This window comes from Notechis scutatus, chromosome 1 (assembly GCF_049901735.1).
Source record: "Notechis scutatus isolate UNSWTSFEM ecotype Mainland chromosome 1, rNotScu1.2, whole genome shotgun sequence".
Lineage (NCBI taxonomy): Eukaryota > Metazoa > Chordata > Lepidosauria > Squamata > Elapidae > Notechis > Notechis scutatus.
The window spans coordinates 95,265,444-95,284,915 of NC_142009.1; the positions used below are offsets into that span (position 1 = coordinate 95,265,444).

The following is a 19,472-nucleotide window of genomic DNA, read 5'->3' on the forward strand; positions in this document are numbered from 1 at the left end:
TCATAATATTGGATGCAAATGCATATGTCACATGGCAAATTTGATTACTTTTGGTTAATGGCTGGATGAGAAATCACCACAAAACCAAAGGTATAAGGAAGCTTTAAAAATGTATAATTTTATATTAATTTTTAATTTATTGACAATAAATTACAGGTTCATAGAGTCTTCAGGAATTGAGCTTAGTCAGGGGGAAATATTAACTTTTTATTTTTATTTTATTTATTTAACAAATTTCTATACCATCCATCAGACATGATTCTGGAAGATGTACACGTAAAGCAATAAACCCATATAAAATCTGTGGTTAAAAACAAAAATAAACCTGAGTTAGAAAGAACAATTGCAAAGTTAAAAGGCAGAGGAAATGCCTTCAGATCACCAGTTCTCCCCAGAGTAGCATGACATTCCTGGACAAATTTCAGATAATCAGAGTTGGAAGGGACCTTATAGGTCATCTAGTCCAAGCCCCTGCCCAAGTGGGAGACCCTACACCATTTCTGACAAATGGCAGTCCAATCTCTTCTTGAAAGTCTCAAGTGATGGTGCTCCCACAACTTCCGAGGGCAAGCTGTTCCATTGGTTGATTGTTCTCACTGTCAGAAAGTTTCTCCTTATTTCCAGATTAAATCTCTCCTTGTTCAGTATTGTCTGGCCTTCGAGTGCTTTAGAAAATAGCCTGACCCCTTCCTCTCTGTGGCAGCCCCTCAAATATTGGAAGACCACTATCATGTCTCCCTGGTCCTTCTCTTTACTAGACTAGCCAAGCCCAGTTCCTGTAACCGTTCTTTGTATGTTTTAGTCTCCAGTCCCCTAGTCATCCTGGTTGCTTTTCTCTGCACTTTTTCTAGAGTCTCAACATCTTTTTTATAATGTAGTGACCAAAATATATATAAGTGGGGACATTCTGAAGTTGATCCTGTGTTGGTTATGCTAAAGTCAGTACAAAATTCTTTTTTAAAAAAGACTGTTAGAATAACGACAGATAAATTATCTAAACACATAAAGGTTCATATAAACATTTACAAATTTCCCACTTTGAAGTAGTGAGAGTTCTGTCCTGGTAAGATGTTGAGTGTTCTCAGGAAAAAAAATACTAAACCCCAAACATCAGGGCTAAAATTCTAGAGTTCCCTAGAAAGAAATAACAAATGATATATATAGTATGGATATGTGAAACATATTTATCAAGATTTCCTTAATTATACTCAACAGAATAACATAACGCTTGGAACTGGTTCTGCAGGCATACTTCAGAATGAAAAGAGTCAGATATAAAGTAAATGGTGACATTTATCGTATTTTTTCTTCCTGAACCTGAAAAGAAAGAAAGAAAGAAAGAAAACTCCTTAAAAACAGAAAAAAGCAATAGCCTAAATAAGAAACATATTTCTATTCAGTACAACACACTAATGTCTGTACGCATTACAAATACTATGTACACTCATATAGTTTTCCCCGCTTTCTTCCTATATAGGTTCTGGCCTCATTTTAATGATTTGCAGTGGTCAATGTTTGGCTTTTTATCTGTTCAAGGACAATTTTATTTATCCTGTTCTTGATGATTTCTGAAATATTTTGTTCAGTGTCTCCATTATCTTTTTAACAAAACATGCTTGGATCAGCATGTAATTTTCTGAAGAGTAGAATCAGAAACACTTCCATTATCTATTATTATTATTATTGGTGCTATTCAGAGATTTTTTAATATATACTCTGTAATTGTTCAACTTATTTTATAGTTATACGTGCCATTTCCAAGGTTTTTTCTTTGATTAAAGCTGGAAAGAGATGGAAAGAATATTTAAAGATAAAGTTTTGCTCCAGCACATAACAATGAATTTAGTCTGTTTTTAATTAATTAATTAGTTTATATCCCACCTTTATTATTTGTATAAATACCTCAAAGCAGTGAACATACCTAATATTCATTCCTCCTTCTATTTTCCACTGAGCAACAACCCTGTGAGGAGAGTTGGTCCGAAGTCACCCAGCTGGCTTTCAGCCTAAGGGAGAGACTCACAGTCTCTCAATTTTTAGCCAAGGGCCTTAACCACTAGACCAAATTACTGGTAATTGATTACTATGAATGTTTTTAACCATATTTTGGCAGAAACAGGTTTTGTGAGTGTGTGTAGGAAATTAATATTGACAAATCCATACCAGAATGTGTTAACTGTTAGGGGTGTGGCCACATTCTAAATTAAAAGATTTTTACAATGTGCAGATCTTTACCACAGATGTGTGTGTGTGTGTGTGTGTGTGTTGTGGTTCCTTTATTAACACGGTGGGTCTCTGCACCCTACTATATAAGTAATAATTAATAAAACTGTGATGATATCTCAGATTATTATTTATTTACTTTCTTTTGTTATCCCTCCTTTATTATTTTTTAAATAATTCAAGGTGGTAAACATACATAATACTCCTTCTGCCTCATATTTTCCCAGTGGATTGGGGAAGGAGGGAGGGAGAGAGGGAGAGAGATTGTCTCAAGTCAACCAGCTGATTTGCATGCCTAAGGCGAGACTAGAACTCACAATTTCCCAGTTTCTAGCCTGGTATCTTAACCACTACTAGACCAAAAACTATAGTTCGAGTGTAAACCACATGCTCTATATTCAAAACATTCACGTTCAATCTATTTTATCTATAGTTTAAAAGAATTAAATAAAAAAATAAAGGAATGAATTATTAGAAATTGAAAAAAAACTCTATTTGAGATTAGTGTTAAACAGAATATATTGGACCTTGCAGACAGCCTGGGAAAAGAAAACATCACATTCTACAGATTTTGAAAAACAGGCACAATTTAGCCAAATAAGCAATTTATTAAAGCAAATTGTTAAAGCAATCAATATTATTCACAGTTTATTTTTCCCATTAGTGAATCCAAAGCAATTATGCATTTATATTTATAGTATTATTCACTTTTTCCTCTCCTTAAGGGAATACTCCAAGTAACTTATAAAATCTAAGAGTGATCAAAATAGCAGTTACTATTCACAATAATTATACCATTAAACATGCAATAGGCATTACATTAATTGGAAAAAGCACCTGCTCCCAAACGTATAACAAAATCTGGAATGAGAAAAGTGTTTTCCAGAACTGGAAGAACTTCGTAAAGACAATAGATAAGCCATTATTATTATCTACATATGGGTTGCACTGCAGAAGGCTATAAAGAAGCAACTTAGGTGGATGTAGAGTGTAGATGTGCAAAAGAAAGCAAGATTGTTCCACATTTATATTCAAGTCCCTCAGGCATTTTTGGCATGGAAAGCTAAATCTTAATTTTGCTGTCTAAGGAATAATTAAAGGAATAAGGAGTCAGGGAGTTTGATACCTTTGAGTCATTGTTGACTCCTGAATCAGTCCCTGCAGTTTTTCCTGGCAAGATTTTAGAAATGGTTTGCATTGCTTCTTTCCTAGGGCGGAGAGAGAATGAATAACCCAAGATCATGCAACTGCATTTATGCAAGATGGGACTAGAATTCACAATCTCCTGTTTTCTAGCCTGGTGCCTTAACCACTACACCAAACTGGATCTCAGTTAAAGGAATACAAGATCTCTTATCTAGGACCTATATTATTCAAAGGGCCTTTTTTAATATAGAAAATATATACATTCAAACAAATATATATATAACAAGAATATCAATCTTATATTCTATAGACAAATATAAGGATTGATGGTTCAGTGGACTACAATCCATTTAATAGATAAATAGTTCACAAACACACACACACACAGAAATAAATAAAAGATTTTAGATATTCAACAAATACTTGCAAACAGTATGAAAGATATTATTCAGAACCATTTAAAAAACTGATATAATTCATCAGGCGTGTTTGACACAGGTCAATTTATAACCTTTTAAAATGTGCTTTTTAAATAATAAATGCCCCACTGGATAATCAAAATGTCTCTATTTTATTATACATAGAAATCCTGACTTTTTAAAAACTGTTCAATTTAACTGTTCTTAATAATATGTTAAAGGCCCAATAAAATACAGGAATTAAACATGTATCTGAACTTTTCTTACTATGTATATATAAAATGCCAGGTAAACATAGAATCCAATCTATTCATTCTCTGAAAATAAAATGGGTCAGTAATTTAATTACAAAAGACTTTGACCTTAAAAACAACCCATCTAATTATAGTTATAGTTAGAAGAATCCATTGACCTTGAGGTCAACATATCTGCCTGCTGCAGAATGCTGTTAGGATTAATGAAGATATGTTTATTACTTTGAGCTTTTGATTAATGAATGTAGAACTTTGGTACTTTGGGATTTGTATCTGGACTGCAAAATCCCAGATGACCATTAGCTTGTATTATATCTTCCCATTTAAGGTGGAAGGACATGACAATATCTATCTGTGGATATTTTTACCCCACTCTTTGGGCTGCTTATTGTACTGCTCTTGCTGTACTGTGGCAATTTTTCCCAGTGTCAATTCTCTTTTTCATCTCCCCATTTATTACTGCTGGAGTAAGAATTTTGTATGAGATACTGTAGCACTGATTATATTAATGGGATTATGAATATTATTTCTTAGAAGCTTTTAGGATTGTTTTCCTTCATAAAGCTTCTAGAACTGCAAACATCCAGATAATCAATAGGTGGCAACAGATACAGGAAAGTCTAATTCTTTGGCTCCATCTGGTGGTTATCTGATTTTTACAATCCAGATCCTATCGTTTCAAAGCTAAGGCAGTGATTTTCTATAAAATCATACAGAAATAAAATCTGATTGAATGTATGTATTGTATAGGATTGCACCATTAGTGCTAAACAAGAAGGTTGGAAATGGCACATATAACTGTGTACATAATTCCAATTATTTGTCCCACCGTTTAAATGTTTATGTAGTTTTACAGACTTTTAATGGATTATATTATTGCATAAATTAATCTACGAATTAAGCAGGTACTTATTTTTAGCAACAGTATCTTTCTTTTTTAATCAGCAGCTTCACTAGCATTGCTATGTAGACTCAGAGCTGATGTTGTTTTCATTAAGAAATTCCAGTTTTAACATGAGAAGTATAAATACTGTACTTTAGCTAATATGCAACCAATGATTTAATACATTCAACAGCTAAGGACTATAGAAGCAGTTACAAGGATCATTCTAGTCCAGGGGTCTCCAACCTTGGCAACTTTAAGATTGGTGGACTTCAATTCCCAGAATTCCTCAGCCAGCTTTGTTAGACTTCAATTCTATGCCTGCTTACTCTCTTGTAATCCTTTCCTCTGCAATCTCTCCACTCTAGGGAGTAGGAGAAAAAAAACACCCAACAGGCGTAGTTGAATGGGGAATTCTGGGAGTTGAAGTCCACAAGTCTTAAATTTGCCAAGGTTGGAGACCCCTGTTCTAGTCCAATCCTCACCAACATGTAGGAAAACCAATTAAACTATTTTTGAGAGGTGGCATGCAAACTTTTCTTCACTGTTGTTACTGGATATGTAAATTTAATAACACCTTAAAAGTTGCACTTGAGAATAAATGCGGAAACAGTGAAAAAGTATAAATTTTTATCAACGTCAGTAAGAATGTTTCAAGTCAAGTTACAAAGGGACAAGAGAATTCTTGAATGGACCATTCTCATAAAATACATGTACTTCCTATGATCATTTTTATTTTATTTTATTTGGTTTGTCAATTGCTTACAAGATAATAGGTATAAGTAAAAACATAGTTATGAATACATGGATACATATAAGAAAAATAAAAGAAACAATAGGACAGGGACGGTAGGCACATTGGTGCGCTTATGCACGCCCCCTACAGACCTCTTAGGAAAGGGGTGAGGTCAATAGTAGACAGTCTAAGGTTAAAGTTTTTGGGGTTTGGGGAAGAAACCACAGAGTCAGGTAGAGTATTCCAGACATTGACCACTCTGTTGCTGAAGTCGTATTTCCTGCAATCAAGTTTGGTGTGATTAACCTTGAGTTTGTATCTATTGTTTGCTCTTGTATTGTTATGGTTGAAGCTGAAGTATTCATTGGCAGGTAGGACATTGCAATGTATGATTTTATATATTATACTTAGATTGGACCATCATGGAACAGTAATTTAAAAGCACATCTTAAGGTGATATCAAACTTTGATGAATGATCATGACAAGTGCTGGGGTGCTGAGACAGCAATCCAGTTGAGGTAATCCAGCATTTCTTGAGAGCTGGAGAGAAGTCCAAAGTTCCATCTTTTACTCCATCAACATTCATCTTTAAACAAGAAGAGATACTGTATGGAAGATCTGAATGATTAAGAAAGAGAATATGAAATGCTTATGCTGCTAAAATAAAGTTTTTAAATGTACAAGAACTCTCCAATATTGTTGGGTTGTGTTCACTGAGTTTGGTCTAATGCTGCATAAAAGATTCCTAATTCTGTAACAGAGTTACAGAATCTATCTATGGTAATCTATTAGAAACTGTGCATGTGTTCATGTGTTTTAACAATTAAAATATGTTATTTTGGATATAATTTTCCTTATTAAAATTACCTTGTGTTAAAACATATATTAGAATTTTTAAAAACAAAATTCAGGTACAAATGGAGCTTGGTTCTTTCTCGGTATGAATAGTTATTTCAAGAAGAGGGATTAGTCTTAAGACCTTGTATAATCATGATTAATTATCAGTTCCACAGTAGAGCCTTGTTAAATACAAAAGGCTAATTTGACACATGTTTACCATGGCCCTTTAAAGACTCTTCAAACATTTAGGGATTTATATATGTGTGTGTACATAGAAACAGGCCCTACTTCTTTCTTTGGTTTCCTGTGTGGGATCAAGAGGGGCTCTAGGACTTCCATTATTAGGGTTTGGCATACGTTCTGTAAAAGTCACTTCTCTCTGCACTGGAGAAAATACTCAATGATGATATAATTGTCAGCAGTTAAAGATGTGGAGAAGCAAAAATAAGAATCAGCATCTGTAAGAAAGGCATACTATATGCAATGGGAAAGGCTCAAAGCCACTACAGATATTGTGTCCAATGACAAACTGTTTTAATGCCACATTCTCCATTCCCTAGCCATCAAAGTGTTATGCAGTTCCACTATATCACAATAGAAGCATCATGTCAGTTGCTAGTGTTAAAGATATTTATATCACTACTATATCACTGCTACAGTATGGACAACATCATTAGAGACTATGCAAACTGGTCCTCTGTTTTCTAGGATTCTGTTACTAATTCTGATTATTACAGCTGTCAGTCTAAAATAAGGTTATATTTATATTAGTTGCAATAACTTAGAATATAAATCTAATCAATCAATAGGCATTAGACAGAACATGGTAGATGAGCCAGGCAAATTATTTGCTTTGGGAATTCTGATATTATTTTGGGTAGCAAATGCCATTTTATTAAAAATTGTTTTGAAGCAATATGAAAAATAAGGAATTTCTTGTTATAATTAACAAACCATGCATATTTATACTATACACTCTATACAGTTTCTCCGTTTTTCTGTAGATTATGCAACACTATTTCATTTCTACTTTTCTGCATTTAAGCATAAATCTTTCATTTATTAGTGTAATTGTATTAATAAAAATGACCATTTATGGGGAAATAAGAAAACTAGTGGTTGAAGGAATTTATTAGATTTCAATAATATACTAATTCAACAATGGGCTTGAGAAATATCACTGTCTATCATAGATTCCTGTTATGAATAGACAATTTTTATCTAGGTATCCTTAGTGAAACATTACATAAAATATTAATAGTAACATAATTTACAGCAAATTATGCTATGAAATTAAATTTTCATTAGTCACAGTGCTTGTTTAGTGGTTTCATTTTGGATTGAAAAACCTATATAATTATCTATATCACCACCTATTAGCTAAGTCTTTAAGGTTTATCCTTTCTCTTTGTTAACTAATTACAGCTATTTCTCTTTCTGTTATCTTTTTATTTTTAATCAGAAGTTTTTTTTAAAAAATCTATAATACAGCTAGAAGTGTGTGACAGTAGAGAATATAGATTCTGGTATCTTGTGACATCTACATAATTCTTTATGGGATAAATCTGAATTTCTTTGGGAGCAGCATTTCATGTTTAGCTTCTACTTCACCTACAAAGAATAATCCATAATTATTTTTTTGCATTTCCTTTTGGGCTCACAGTTCCATGCAAATGAGTGAAGATACCACCATGCAAACTGAAAGTTGCTTGTAGCAGAGAAAGGTACACAATTGGAACATCAGTCTATTACAGAGCAACAAATGGCACAAAAATTATATTTGAAAAAAAAAACCAGCCAGGTATCTTTAATGTGTATAAATTGGCAGTGCACTGAATTAACATAAAAGGGTAAAGGTACAGGTTTCCTTTGGGCAGTCTTGTCTGACTCTAGGGATAGAACTCACCAAGGAAATCAGCATAATCTGAAAACATTTAAGATGTTCATGTGGCCTGCATGACTATGTCCCAAAGCACACAAAACGTTGTTACTTTAATGGTAGTTATGTATGCACTTGCATTTACATGCTTTCAAACTGCTTGATGGGCAGGAGCTGGGACAAATAGCAGGAGCTCACCTCCTCCTGCGGTGCTTGGGTCTTGAACTGGGCTGTCAGTTTCCAGCTGACAAGCTGAGCATCTTTTAACTAGCCATCACAGCCCATATACGTTCTTCAGAGCTGAAGAAGCTTCTTGGATGAGAAGCAAAATGTCTTCAAAGAAAAAAACCAGAAAGTCTAGTTTCCTCTTGGAAAAAAAGCACCTTTGGGCAACCATGACCTGGATGACTGAGAATCTCCATAGACATTGTTCAAAACACAAATGCTAAGGCTATGAGCAGGACTGAAACTTCTATTGTAGGAATTCCTTGCAAAAGACAAAAATAGGATTGCCAAAAGAAGACTTGCTGGTTGGAAGTCCTATGCAGATCTCCTAGGGTCAAATCCAAAACTTTTCCAAAAGGCCCACACCAGCTCACAAATACTTTTACCATGTAAGATTGCCTCAGGTTTTGCCTATGCTTTGACCTGGCGTAGAGCTTGGGGTGGAGTAGCCTTTGCATGCCCTCCAGACTATATCATCGAATATCATTTGGTGCCATTGTGGAGATTTCAGCAACGGGTCAAAATTCACATCCCCTTAAAAGTCTGTAGAGATTCATAGTCATCCAAGTCATGGTTGTCCCAAAGGTGCTTTTCCAGGAGGCAACTGGACTTTCTGTTTATTTTTCTTTGAAAATGTTTCACTTCTCATCCAAGATGTTTCTTCAGCTCTGACTTCCGTTCCACACCCTCCAAAATCAGAGCTGAAAAAGCATCTTGGATGAGAAGCGAAATATCTTCAAAGAAAAAACAAGAAAGTCCAGTTGCCTCCTCAAAAAACACCTTTGGGGTTTTTGGCATTCTTTCTACTCACCACTTTCCTTCCTAACAGACAGGAAGCAGCAAGTGAAGCTAGGCAAAATCACATCTGATACCTGTACAATTAGCACAGTGGCCCCCCAAGGCTGTGTGCTTTCTCCATTTCTTCCTATATACCAATGACTGCATCTCAGATGATCCATCTGTTAAAATACTGAAGTTTGCTAATGACACAATAGTGATTGGCCTCATGCGAGATGATGAATCCACACACAGACAGGATGTTGTACAACTTGCTTCATGTTGTAACCGGAACAATCTGGAACTGAATACATTCAAAACCGTAGAAATGGTGGTAGACTTTAGAAGAAACCCTCCCATTATACCACCTCTTACAATACAAGGCAACACAGTATCAACGGTAGAGACATTCAAATTTCTAGGTTCTATTATATCACATGACCTAAAATGGACACCTAACATCAAAACGTCATCAAAAAAAGCACAACAAAAAATGTTCTTTCTGCGCCAACTCAGAAAGCTCAAACTGCCCAAGGAGCTGCTGATACAGTTCTACAGATGAATTATTGAGTCTATCATCTGCACCTCTATAACTGTCTGGTTTGGTTCTGCAACCCAACAGGACAGACACAGACTTCAGAGAGTAATTAGGACTGCAGAAAAAACAGTTACTACCAACCTGCCTTCAGTCAGGGACCTGTATACTACATGAGTCAAAAAAAGGCCGTGAAAATATTTACAGATCCCTCACATCCCAGACATAAACTGTTTCAAGTCCTTCCCTCAAAATGACGCTATAGAGCACTGCACACCACAACTAGACACAAGAACAGTTTTTTCCGGAACGCCATAACTCTGCTAAACAAATAATTCCCTCAACACTGTTCAACTATTTACAAAGTCTACACTACTATTAATCTTCTCATCATTCCTTATCACCCATCCCCTCCCACTTGTGACTGTATGACTGTAACTTTCTCGGTTGTATCCTTACGATTTATATTGACTGTTTCCTAGTATGATTTGATTGCTTATTGTACCCTATGACTACCATTAAGTGTTGTACCTTATGATTCTTGATGAATGTATCTTTTCTTTTATGTATACTGAGAGCATTTGCACCAAGACAAATTACTTTTGTGTCCAATCACACTTGGCCAATAAAGAATCCTATCCTATCATATCCTATCCCATCCTATTGATCCTTCTCCAATCCAGTGCCCCTGCACTCCTAATCACAGTTAATTCTGCCTAATTGGTAGGACTGGGCTTATTTTAGGCCCATCAAGTAGACTCTCTTTATCACGTCAGTGGTTAGAAGGAAAAAGCTACACTAGGTGAGTTTGAGCGCGGCGGTCCCAGAAATAGATCTAGCCTCCCTTTCAGTGGAGGGCTTGAGCGATTCACTGGGGCTCCGAGTAGAAATGGCCCCTCGGGCATGACTGGGCGACCGCACGCGCGCTCTGCCGCCCTCTGGGAGAGCCGGAATGACGGGAGGGCGCGTGAGGCAACGGCAGGCGGAGGAAAGCCGCCACAACCGCAGCTGAGCGCCTGCCTGCCTGCCTGCCTGTTTCTCTCATCCCGGTTGGCATTAGCGGCAGCGGCGGCGGCGGCGGCAGGACCGAGAGCTGGTCAGCTTCGTCCGGGCAGGGGAGGCGGCAGAGCCAAGCAGCCCGAGGGGCCTACTTTCGTTGTCTTGTGCCTCGTTCTCCGAGGGCGCCAGAAGGCGCAAAAAAGTCAAGGAAAGCGTTGGAGACCTCTGGAGTTGGAAAGCTCAGCCAGGCTCCTCGGACTCTCCTTGGATCCCCGAGGTGAGGAATCCCGCCTGGATGGTTACCGTGGTGACCAAGCTCGTGCATTATCTGCACCTCAGGTAAGGAGTCACGTAGGCGGCCAGCGGCTGCTGCCCTCGGCTAGCTGGTTGCCGGCGAGCCCCTTTCTATAACTTCCTTCCCACGTTATAATATTGCTGTTTCTCCTGCACTCCCATCCCTCCTGTTTCTAGGCTGCACAATCTTTCTTTCTGGCAAACTTTTTTCTTTTCTTTCTGATACAGTATAATACCCCGCGCTATTTGCAAATAACTCAGGAAAACTCTCCGATACTGTGAACTTCAGTCTACAGTACTTTCGTAAGATCACACTGCAGGCTATCCGTTCGGTCACTAAGGACCAAATATTGATTTGAGAGTGGGGAGCTGTGATCAGGAGGCTAGAGCTTAAAAAGAAAACAAAGATGTCAGCACCTTTCTGAAGGGATGAATGCATGGCAATAAAATCAGCAATGCAGCAGAGAGAGAAAATAAAAGCTTAATTTCTTTCCTTCCACTGCTTTCCTGATTAAAAATCAACACATTCGCTCAATGAAAGTTGTCTTTTGGAAGAACACAAGTATCAGATGGATATTATGTTTGACTGAGGATCTTTTTTTGTGGCAATTTAGTATCAATCCAGGGTTACTAGTAAACACATTCTGTCCTTAAATGGGGCATTGCTCTTCTTTTCAATTATACATTCTACATAAGGATACTCACAAGGGTATATGTAAGTGCAACTTAGAAAATCAAGATTCTTTCATATAAAAAGAAATATAACATGTTTTGTTACAGAACTACAACATGTGGCTGATTTTCCACACTGACTCATTAAGTGAGGATGATTCCAAGTGAGGATGTTATATTGGGATACATGCAATATTTTCTTTAAAACAACCCCAGCAGTTTCAATATTGTTGTATTCTCTGTTCATTTGCTTGCCTAAAGTTCTACCATCTAGAAAGGCATGAATATTCAGAAAAGAAAAGAATATATTTCAAGTCATGGATATTTCCACAATTCTAAGAATTCACACACAATTTCAACAGTGGCAGTAAATGCGATCTTTAAACTTTGACAATGATAAGAGTGTTAGCTATGTTCCAAAGATCTGGATTTTAAACTTTTCTTCCTTTAATGTTATCATGTCACATCATAAACTGTTTTGCAAAATCTCCTTAGTTTTAACAAGCCTGATTTTTGAGAAATACTATTGAAAACCCGGCTATCCATTATGTTTTAGCTATCTGAAAAAAATTAACTCTATATCTCAGGGGAATAATTCAGCTGTTTTGATATATTCATGAAAAACTGAGTAAGATATTTTCTGTATTTCATAAGTTATAAATGTTTGAAGTATCATCTTAGAATTTCCCATGTTGAATATTGTTAACACTGTTTAGACTATAAAGATCCAAAATATAAATTATATGTATAGTTAGGTTACAAATACCAAGTTGTTTCTTTATGGCTGGTTCCTGTACTACCGGCACATCAGTTACGTATAGATGTTTTAACATTAACATCAAATATTCCACAAGCATAGGTAACATTGTAAGCTGAGATATTCAATTTATTTAAACTATTCTTATTAGTTAGACCTATGTTTGTAATCTTCTCATGATTACATAAATCCAGGAATATTTGCCTTACTAATAGTATATAAAATATTTAGTTCTACCATTTATGTTGCCTTTATGTCTATTCATTCAGTGTAGTCGTATTTCCTCTTATAAAAACTCAAAATTTCTGTCCCAATTCCCACCAACCCACCTTTAAGTTTCTCCAAGTTTCTGCTTTTGCTCTGCACATACCAATTCCCTTCATTCATGCTTTGCTTATATATCCTGTTGTCCAATTTCTCTTACTAGAACACATCAAGCACAGGTAGACCCAAACATTCAAAAAGTATTTCACATATAGAAAAAAATTGCTAAGGGAAAGAAGTATAAAGACTGAAAAAATAAATTACTTTTGATTTAAAAATTTCCATTTATTGAATATGAGTCTTATTGCCATTGATTTTTTAAAATATATCACCGTGGGCATTCCTCAACAGAAGACTAATTCAGACAATACTTGTTTTTCTTCATTGTTTTCTCTAAATGAAGGATTCTTGACTATAGGTACCAACCAATAAAAAAAAAATAGAACCTTATTACATTAATTTCATTTAGTGTTAATTTGTGATTATCTGAACTCCCAAAAGTAAAAAGTGCATTTAGTGCACATTAAGCCTAATTAGTAGTCTGTTTTAATATGTTAATATCTGATTATTTTCCTGAATGTAGAAAGATAGCCAGATTTGTGTAGGTGTACGTTTATAGCTGTGCATGTGTATCTGTATGTATATATGTATATGTACATATAAATACACACACACACACACACACACACACAAAAACCACATAGCACACATGCTTACACACACATTATGGTTGTTAGCCAGATATTAAATTATATTTCAGAAATTTGACATCTGGCTCCTAATTACTTTTTAAGGCATGAGTTTCCTATCGCAGGAGTCGCCAACCTTCTGGATCTTAGGGATCACCAAACTCATAATTTTAAATCCCAGGGACCACTAACCAGTTCTGTGGATGTGGCCTAATTTGTGGGTGTGGCTTGGTGGTCATGTGACTGGCTGGGCATGGCTTGTATGTAAATATTATAAATATTTATATAAATATTGAATTTTTTATAAAAAAAGAGCAACTTTTACCCAAAATCAGGCAAAGCAGGCAGGGAGATTGAGTTGCTCACAGAATCATTCAGTGATCTATCTATCTGCCATCGGCTACCTGAGTCTGTCACATAAAATTTGCTTGCCATGAGTCTGCACTGTATAATAGAACCTTCAGTCCTAAGGGAGGTTCGACTGTGCTTAAAAGCAGAGCCGAAGATCAAAGACTAGCTAAAAAGCAAGAAATCCAACCATTTCCTGCATCCTAGTTAATCTAAATCTCCCGGCACAGGAGAACAGCTGATGGTCAGAAAAAGGAAAAATTTAGCAGGCAAGTTTGCCAGGTAAGGAGTGAGTGGGTGGAGAGGGTTCCCGTGAGCCATGTGGGCGGCACAGCCTTGTGTTTCTGCGCAGCCTGGATTTGGGGGGGGGGTGCTCTGGCGGTGAGATTTCTCTGGAGCCCACCAAAATTTTGTCAGGGCCCACCAGTGGGCCGCAGCCAACTGGTTGGCAACCGCTGTCTGTCATATACGTACTGTGATTTACAAAATAATGCTTAATGGTTCAGATAATTACTATAGAATCTGTTATACCAGGGATGTCAAACTCAAGGCCCAGGGGCTGGATCTGGCCCGTAGAGTGCTTAGATCTGACCCATGTGGCCACCCTGGAAACAGCAAAGGACCAGCGCGTAGTACCTCTGCCAGTGACAACAGAGCTCGGGAGAGCCGCGCATGGCCCTCCCGAGCTCCATTTTCAGTGGCAGAGGGTTGCAGGATGCCATTGCAGCTGAAAATGGAGCTTGGGAGCCTGTTTCTGCTGGTAGAGCACTCAGGCCACCACAGGTGGCCCCGACACAAGTGATGACGAACTGGCCATGCCCACCCTGGCCACGCCCACTGTGGGCCCCCCAAAGTCAAACACAACCCTGATGTGGCCCTTAATGAAATCAAGTTTGACACTTCTGTGTTATACCATTGCTGCTTCTAGAGAGTAAGCAGTGTGGGTTTTTTTGTAGCAAAAACAATCCAGAATTTTGTGGTATTTTAAAGGTGTGTGTGTGAGGGAGAGAGAGAGAGTGGGGTGGGGGGAGATAAGGAAAGGGAGAGATTATGAATGTGATATTTTATTTATTAATCAATTTTATGTAGCCTCCCACTTCACTGAAGGTGACTCTGGGTAGCGCACAATGAGTTGAAACCACATATAAAAACCCACAAATAGAAAATATATATTTCTCCCATGAGCTGTTCAGAGCATCCAGAAGTAGGAGGTGCTTCAGTCTCTTCTGGAAAGGCTGGGCTTAACACTCTGGGATGCTCCTCCTCCTCCATGGGACACCTCCTCAGTGTCCCCCAGTTTTAGCTCAGCCTTCGTGGTAAGAGGTTGTGCACTCCCTGACTAGAACGGTTTCTGATTCAGCTAGTCAAGATTTAGGTTTGCTCTTGGGTTAATTCGGCTTGCAAATTTCCCCCCCTATTAATCTGGCGATTTCAAGGCTTGTGGCTCTATTAGGTTATCACCCCAATCAGTTGAGAGCAGCTCTTTGTGACTGGTGGAGACTGCCATTTCACAGGCAGTCTGAGACGGCCGCTTCAGGCAATTAGCCTATCTAATTCCCCAATCGTCTTATTTTTGCGATCTTGCCGGAACGCTCGCAGCTGTGGCTCACTTCTCCTTACAGGATCATTTGTCTGACATTTTGGAGAGTCAGCAGCAGTGGCTCTTTAAACTGCTCAGGCATTTAACATCGGAGTTTCTGCCTTCCCGCCTTTTTAAACGGCTGGCTTCAAGTTCGCACCTAAATATTACAGGCACCATTCCCTGCTGGTTTCCCTTCCTGGGGACCGGGGCAAGTACTTTCCCACTCCACTTTCCTGGGATTATTTCTCTCTTAGCCTGCTGGCATTGGATAAGCAGGTTAGTCCTTAAACAGGAATTGCTTTTAGATCGTTACATTGGAGCAAAGCCTCAAGTTCCATTTCAAACAGCGGGACGTTTTTGACAGGAAAGGATCCATCCAGGACCTGTATAGCTGGTTTCCCTTCCTGGGGACCAGGGATCCTGAATATTTCTTGCTTGGAGTGCTTGGGGGCTTTCCCTTGCTGGGGACCCTTAGAAAACGTCCCGCTGTTTCCCATATATTTTGTTTCCCATATATACGGGCTTACATATAGATATAGGCATATGTATATATATGTGTGTTTGTATATATATATATAAATATATATAGACTTACACTCCTGGAGAAGCGCCCTACTTTCAACCACAGGGGTAGGCACCATGCCTAAGTACAAATAATAATAATAATAATAATAATAATAATAATAATAATAATAATAATTATTATTATTATTATTATTTAAAAAATTAAAGTTAGAGACATGAGATTCAGTCCTCCACAATGGAAGGTGACTACTCTCCAGTCCATTCTGCTCAGTATCAGAGAGAACAATGTCCTGACCTCTATAGATCTGACAGAGGCTTATCTACATATACCAATTAGACCTGCTCACTACAAATACCTTGGATTTTGCTATTGTGATCGGCACTACGAATATATCGCCCTACCATTCGGTCTGGCTTCGGCCCCTAGGACTTTTACCAAGGTCCTAGCGGCTTTGGCTGCCTCCCTCAGGATCAAAACTATTCATTTACAATGTTATCTGGATGATATTTTAATTTTGTCATCTTCCAGACATCAAACAAATTTGGATACCAAGATTACTCTGGAGACCCTTCAAGGTCACAGCTTTTCCATAAATTGGGATAAAAGCCATTTGATCCCTAGGTTAGTTCATTTAGGGGCAGTGATAGATACCATGGAGGGCAAGGTTTTTCTCTCTCAGGACAGGTTGAATAGTATCCAGTCTTTGGCCAGAGAGATCAGAGCCTTAAAGAGGGTTTCCCTGGCAGTTCTGTCTCAACTGTTAGGGAAACTGATTTCTTGTATTTCCATTGTGCCTTGGGCTTGATTCCATTCCAGAGATCTGCAATGGTTCCTGCTACATTTCCAGCAATCTGGAAGAGCCATTTCCAACGTCCGGATAAAGGTACCACACAATGTTCTCCGATCGCTCCGCTGTTGGTCAGAAAACACGATAAACAAGGGGTGTCCTTTCAAGGAACCTTGCAGGGCAACGATCACAACCGATGCCAGCCTGGTAGGATGGGGAGCTCACTTCCAATCCCACACTGCACAGGGAATATGGACTATTTCCGAACAATCACAAAGCATCAACCTGTTGGAGCTGCGAGCAGTTCATCTGGCATTACGCAGTTTTCTACCCCTTTTCCAATCACGCCACGTTCTGGTCTTGACAGACAATATTACAACCAAGGCCCATGTAAATAGACAGCGGGGTACCCACTCCAAACTTCTGATGCGGGAGATGGCCAGGTTGTTCAAGTGGGCCAAGGCCAATCTGTTGTCGCTCAAGGCAGAGCACATAGCAGGGGACTTAAACACACAAGTGGACTGGCTCAGCAGGGCCTCGGTAGATCAGGCAGAGTGGCCCCTACACCCATCTCTCTTCCAGGAAGCAGTGCGGAGGTTTGGGCAACCGGTGTTCGATCTATTTGCCTCTCCTCGCAACGCCCAATTGCCCCGGTATATTTCAAGGTACCCTACTCAGGGGGCGGAGGCCATCAATGCTCTGCGATGTCAGTGGCCTCCCGGACTTCTATATGCGTTTCCTCCACTCCCTGTAATACCCAGGTTGATCCAGAAGTTATTGGAGGAACGAGCGGAACTGATATTGGTCGCCCCTTACTGGCCCAGGTGAACGTGGTTCATGGACTTACAAGACCTGTCGAGAGAACAACCTTGAAAAATTCCACCATCGAGGGTTTCCCTCTCGCAAGGGCCGGTACTTCACCCGGACCCACAATGGCTCAGCCTAGCCGTATGGAGGTTGAGCGGAACCGTTTAAGGACCCAACAGATTTCAGAGGATACCATTGCCACCATACAAGCATGCAGACGGTCCTCTACAAATCGTATATACGAGGCCACGTGGTCTGCTTTCTGTCGCTGGTGCTGGGGGCCTACGATCGACCCAACTGCCCCATCAATAGGACAATTATTGGACTTTTTACAGGAGGGGTTGACCAAGGGCCTATCTCCAAATACTTTACGCAGACAGGTGGCGGCCTTAGCCTTGGCGATATCCTGGGGTGACCTTCGTTCCATAGCGCACCATCCACATATCTGCAGCTTTCTTAAGGGTGCTGCAAACTTACGACCTCCTGTAATTCACCGCTATCCCACTTGGGAGCTCAACGAGGTATTAACCGCACTTACAACTGGCCCGTTCGAGCCTTTAAGAACCGCTAGTCTCAAATTCCTGACATATAAGGTGGTCTTCTTAATTGCAATCACATCAGCAAGGAGGATTTCTGAGTTGGCAGCATTGTCGATGAGAAGGGACCTGTGCGTGTTTCATGTGGACAGAATGGTTCTCAGATTGGATCCATCATTCATCCCTAAAGTAAATTCAACCTTCCACAGAGTGCAGGAGTTGGTGCTTCCAAATTTTTGTCTGAAACCATCTCATAGACTGGAGCATCAATGGCATCGACTTGACATTCGAAGGGCATTAAGCATCTATCTAGATCGCACGGCAGCATTTCGAAAATCTGAGGCTCTATTCCTATCCTTCAACCCATCCACAGGGCACAGGGTGTTGTCGATGACCATTGGTAGATGGTTGAGAGCCACCATAGCTAAAAGTTACAAATGCCAGTCCATCTCAGTTCCTAAGGGCATTACAGCCCACTCGACAAGGAGTGCGGCAACATCAGCAGCATGGGCCACTCAGGCTTCCATAGACGAAATCTGCAGAGCGGTGACTAGGGCTTCACAATCGCCCTTTGTCAGAAATTATAAAATTGATGTCTACGCTTCAGCAGACACTTCATTTGGCAGAAGAGTCCTGCAGAGGGTCCATAGAGTTTAGGAGTGGATTTCGATCCAGACGGAGTCCCTCCCTAAAGACAGGCCAAACTTTGGTATGTCCCACTTCTGGATCCTCTGAACAGCTCATGGGAGAAAGGGCGTTGGTACTTACCTGATATGCCCATTCTCTGTGAGCTGTGAAGAGCATCCTGCCCCACCCATTTCTTTCCGTCTGGTGGGGTTCTGTTCCGGTCAGGGATCTAGATTAGGTGATGAGTCCCGGACTTTGGCACTCAGTCTTCACAAAACTGAGGGACGCTGAGGAGGTGTCCCGTGGAGGAGGAGGAGCATCCCGGAGTTTTAAGTCCAGCCTTTCCAGAAGAGACTGAAGCACCTCCCACTTCTGGATGCTCTTCACAGCTCACAGAGAACGGGTGTATCAGGTAAGTACCAACACCCTATATTGAACAATCATATTAATTTTAAGGCTTTTAAGCTGTCCTTTGTATATTCTGCATTTCCAGTTCCTACAGCTGTTAAGCAGCATAAATTATGAGTCTATCCCAAAATATATTTTATTCACTATTGCATCTGTGAGCCAACATTGGGTTATCTGAAATGCTTCTCACTTTGGTGTCCTCTGGTTTTCTCTGAAAGTAAATTGGAAATACTGTACCACGAAACAGATGGAAAAAAA

General features: G+C 39.1%; 2 protein-coding genes across 4 annotated transcripts in view; both read left to right on the forward strand.

The window, feature by feature from the left end:
* Positions 1-7,281, forward strand: part of TMEM244 (transmembrane protein 244) — a 17,852-nt gene extending 10,571 nt beyond the window's left edge. For all 3 annotated transcript variants that reach the window (XM_026666031.2, XM_087971995.1, XM_087972001.1), the window contains one exon: positions 1,478-7,281. In XM_026666031.2, coding sequence (XP_026521816.2) covers positions 1,478-1,572 — 95 coding nt within the window. In that variant the 3' untranslated portion in view covers positions 1,573-7,281. The remainder of the gene's footprint in view (positions 1-1,477) is intronic.
* A 3,889-nt stretch (positions 7,282-11,170) lies between these two features.
* ARHGAP18 (Rho GTPase activating protein 18) overlaps positions 11,171-19,472 on the forward strand; it is a 105,824-nt gene continuing 97,522 nt past the window's right edge. Inside the window, exon 1 of the mRNA XM_087972073.1 lies at positions 11,171-11,256. Within this exon, the coding sequence (XP_087828199.1) occupies positions 11,213-11,256 (44 nt within the window). The 5' untranslated portion in view covers positions 11,171-11,212. The remainder of the gene's footprint in view (positions 11,257-19,472) is intronic.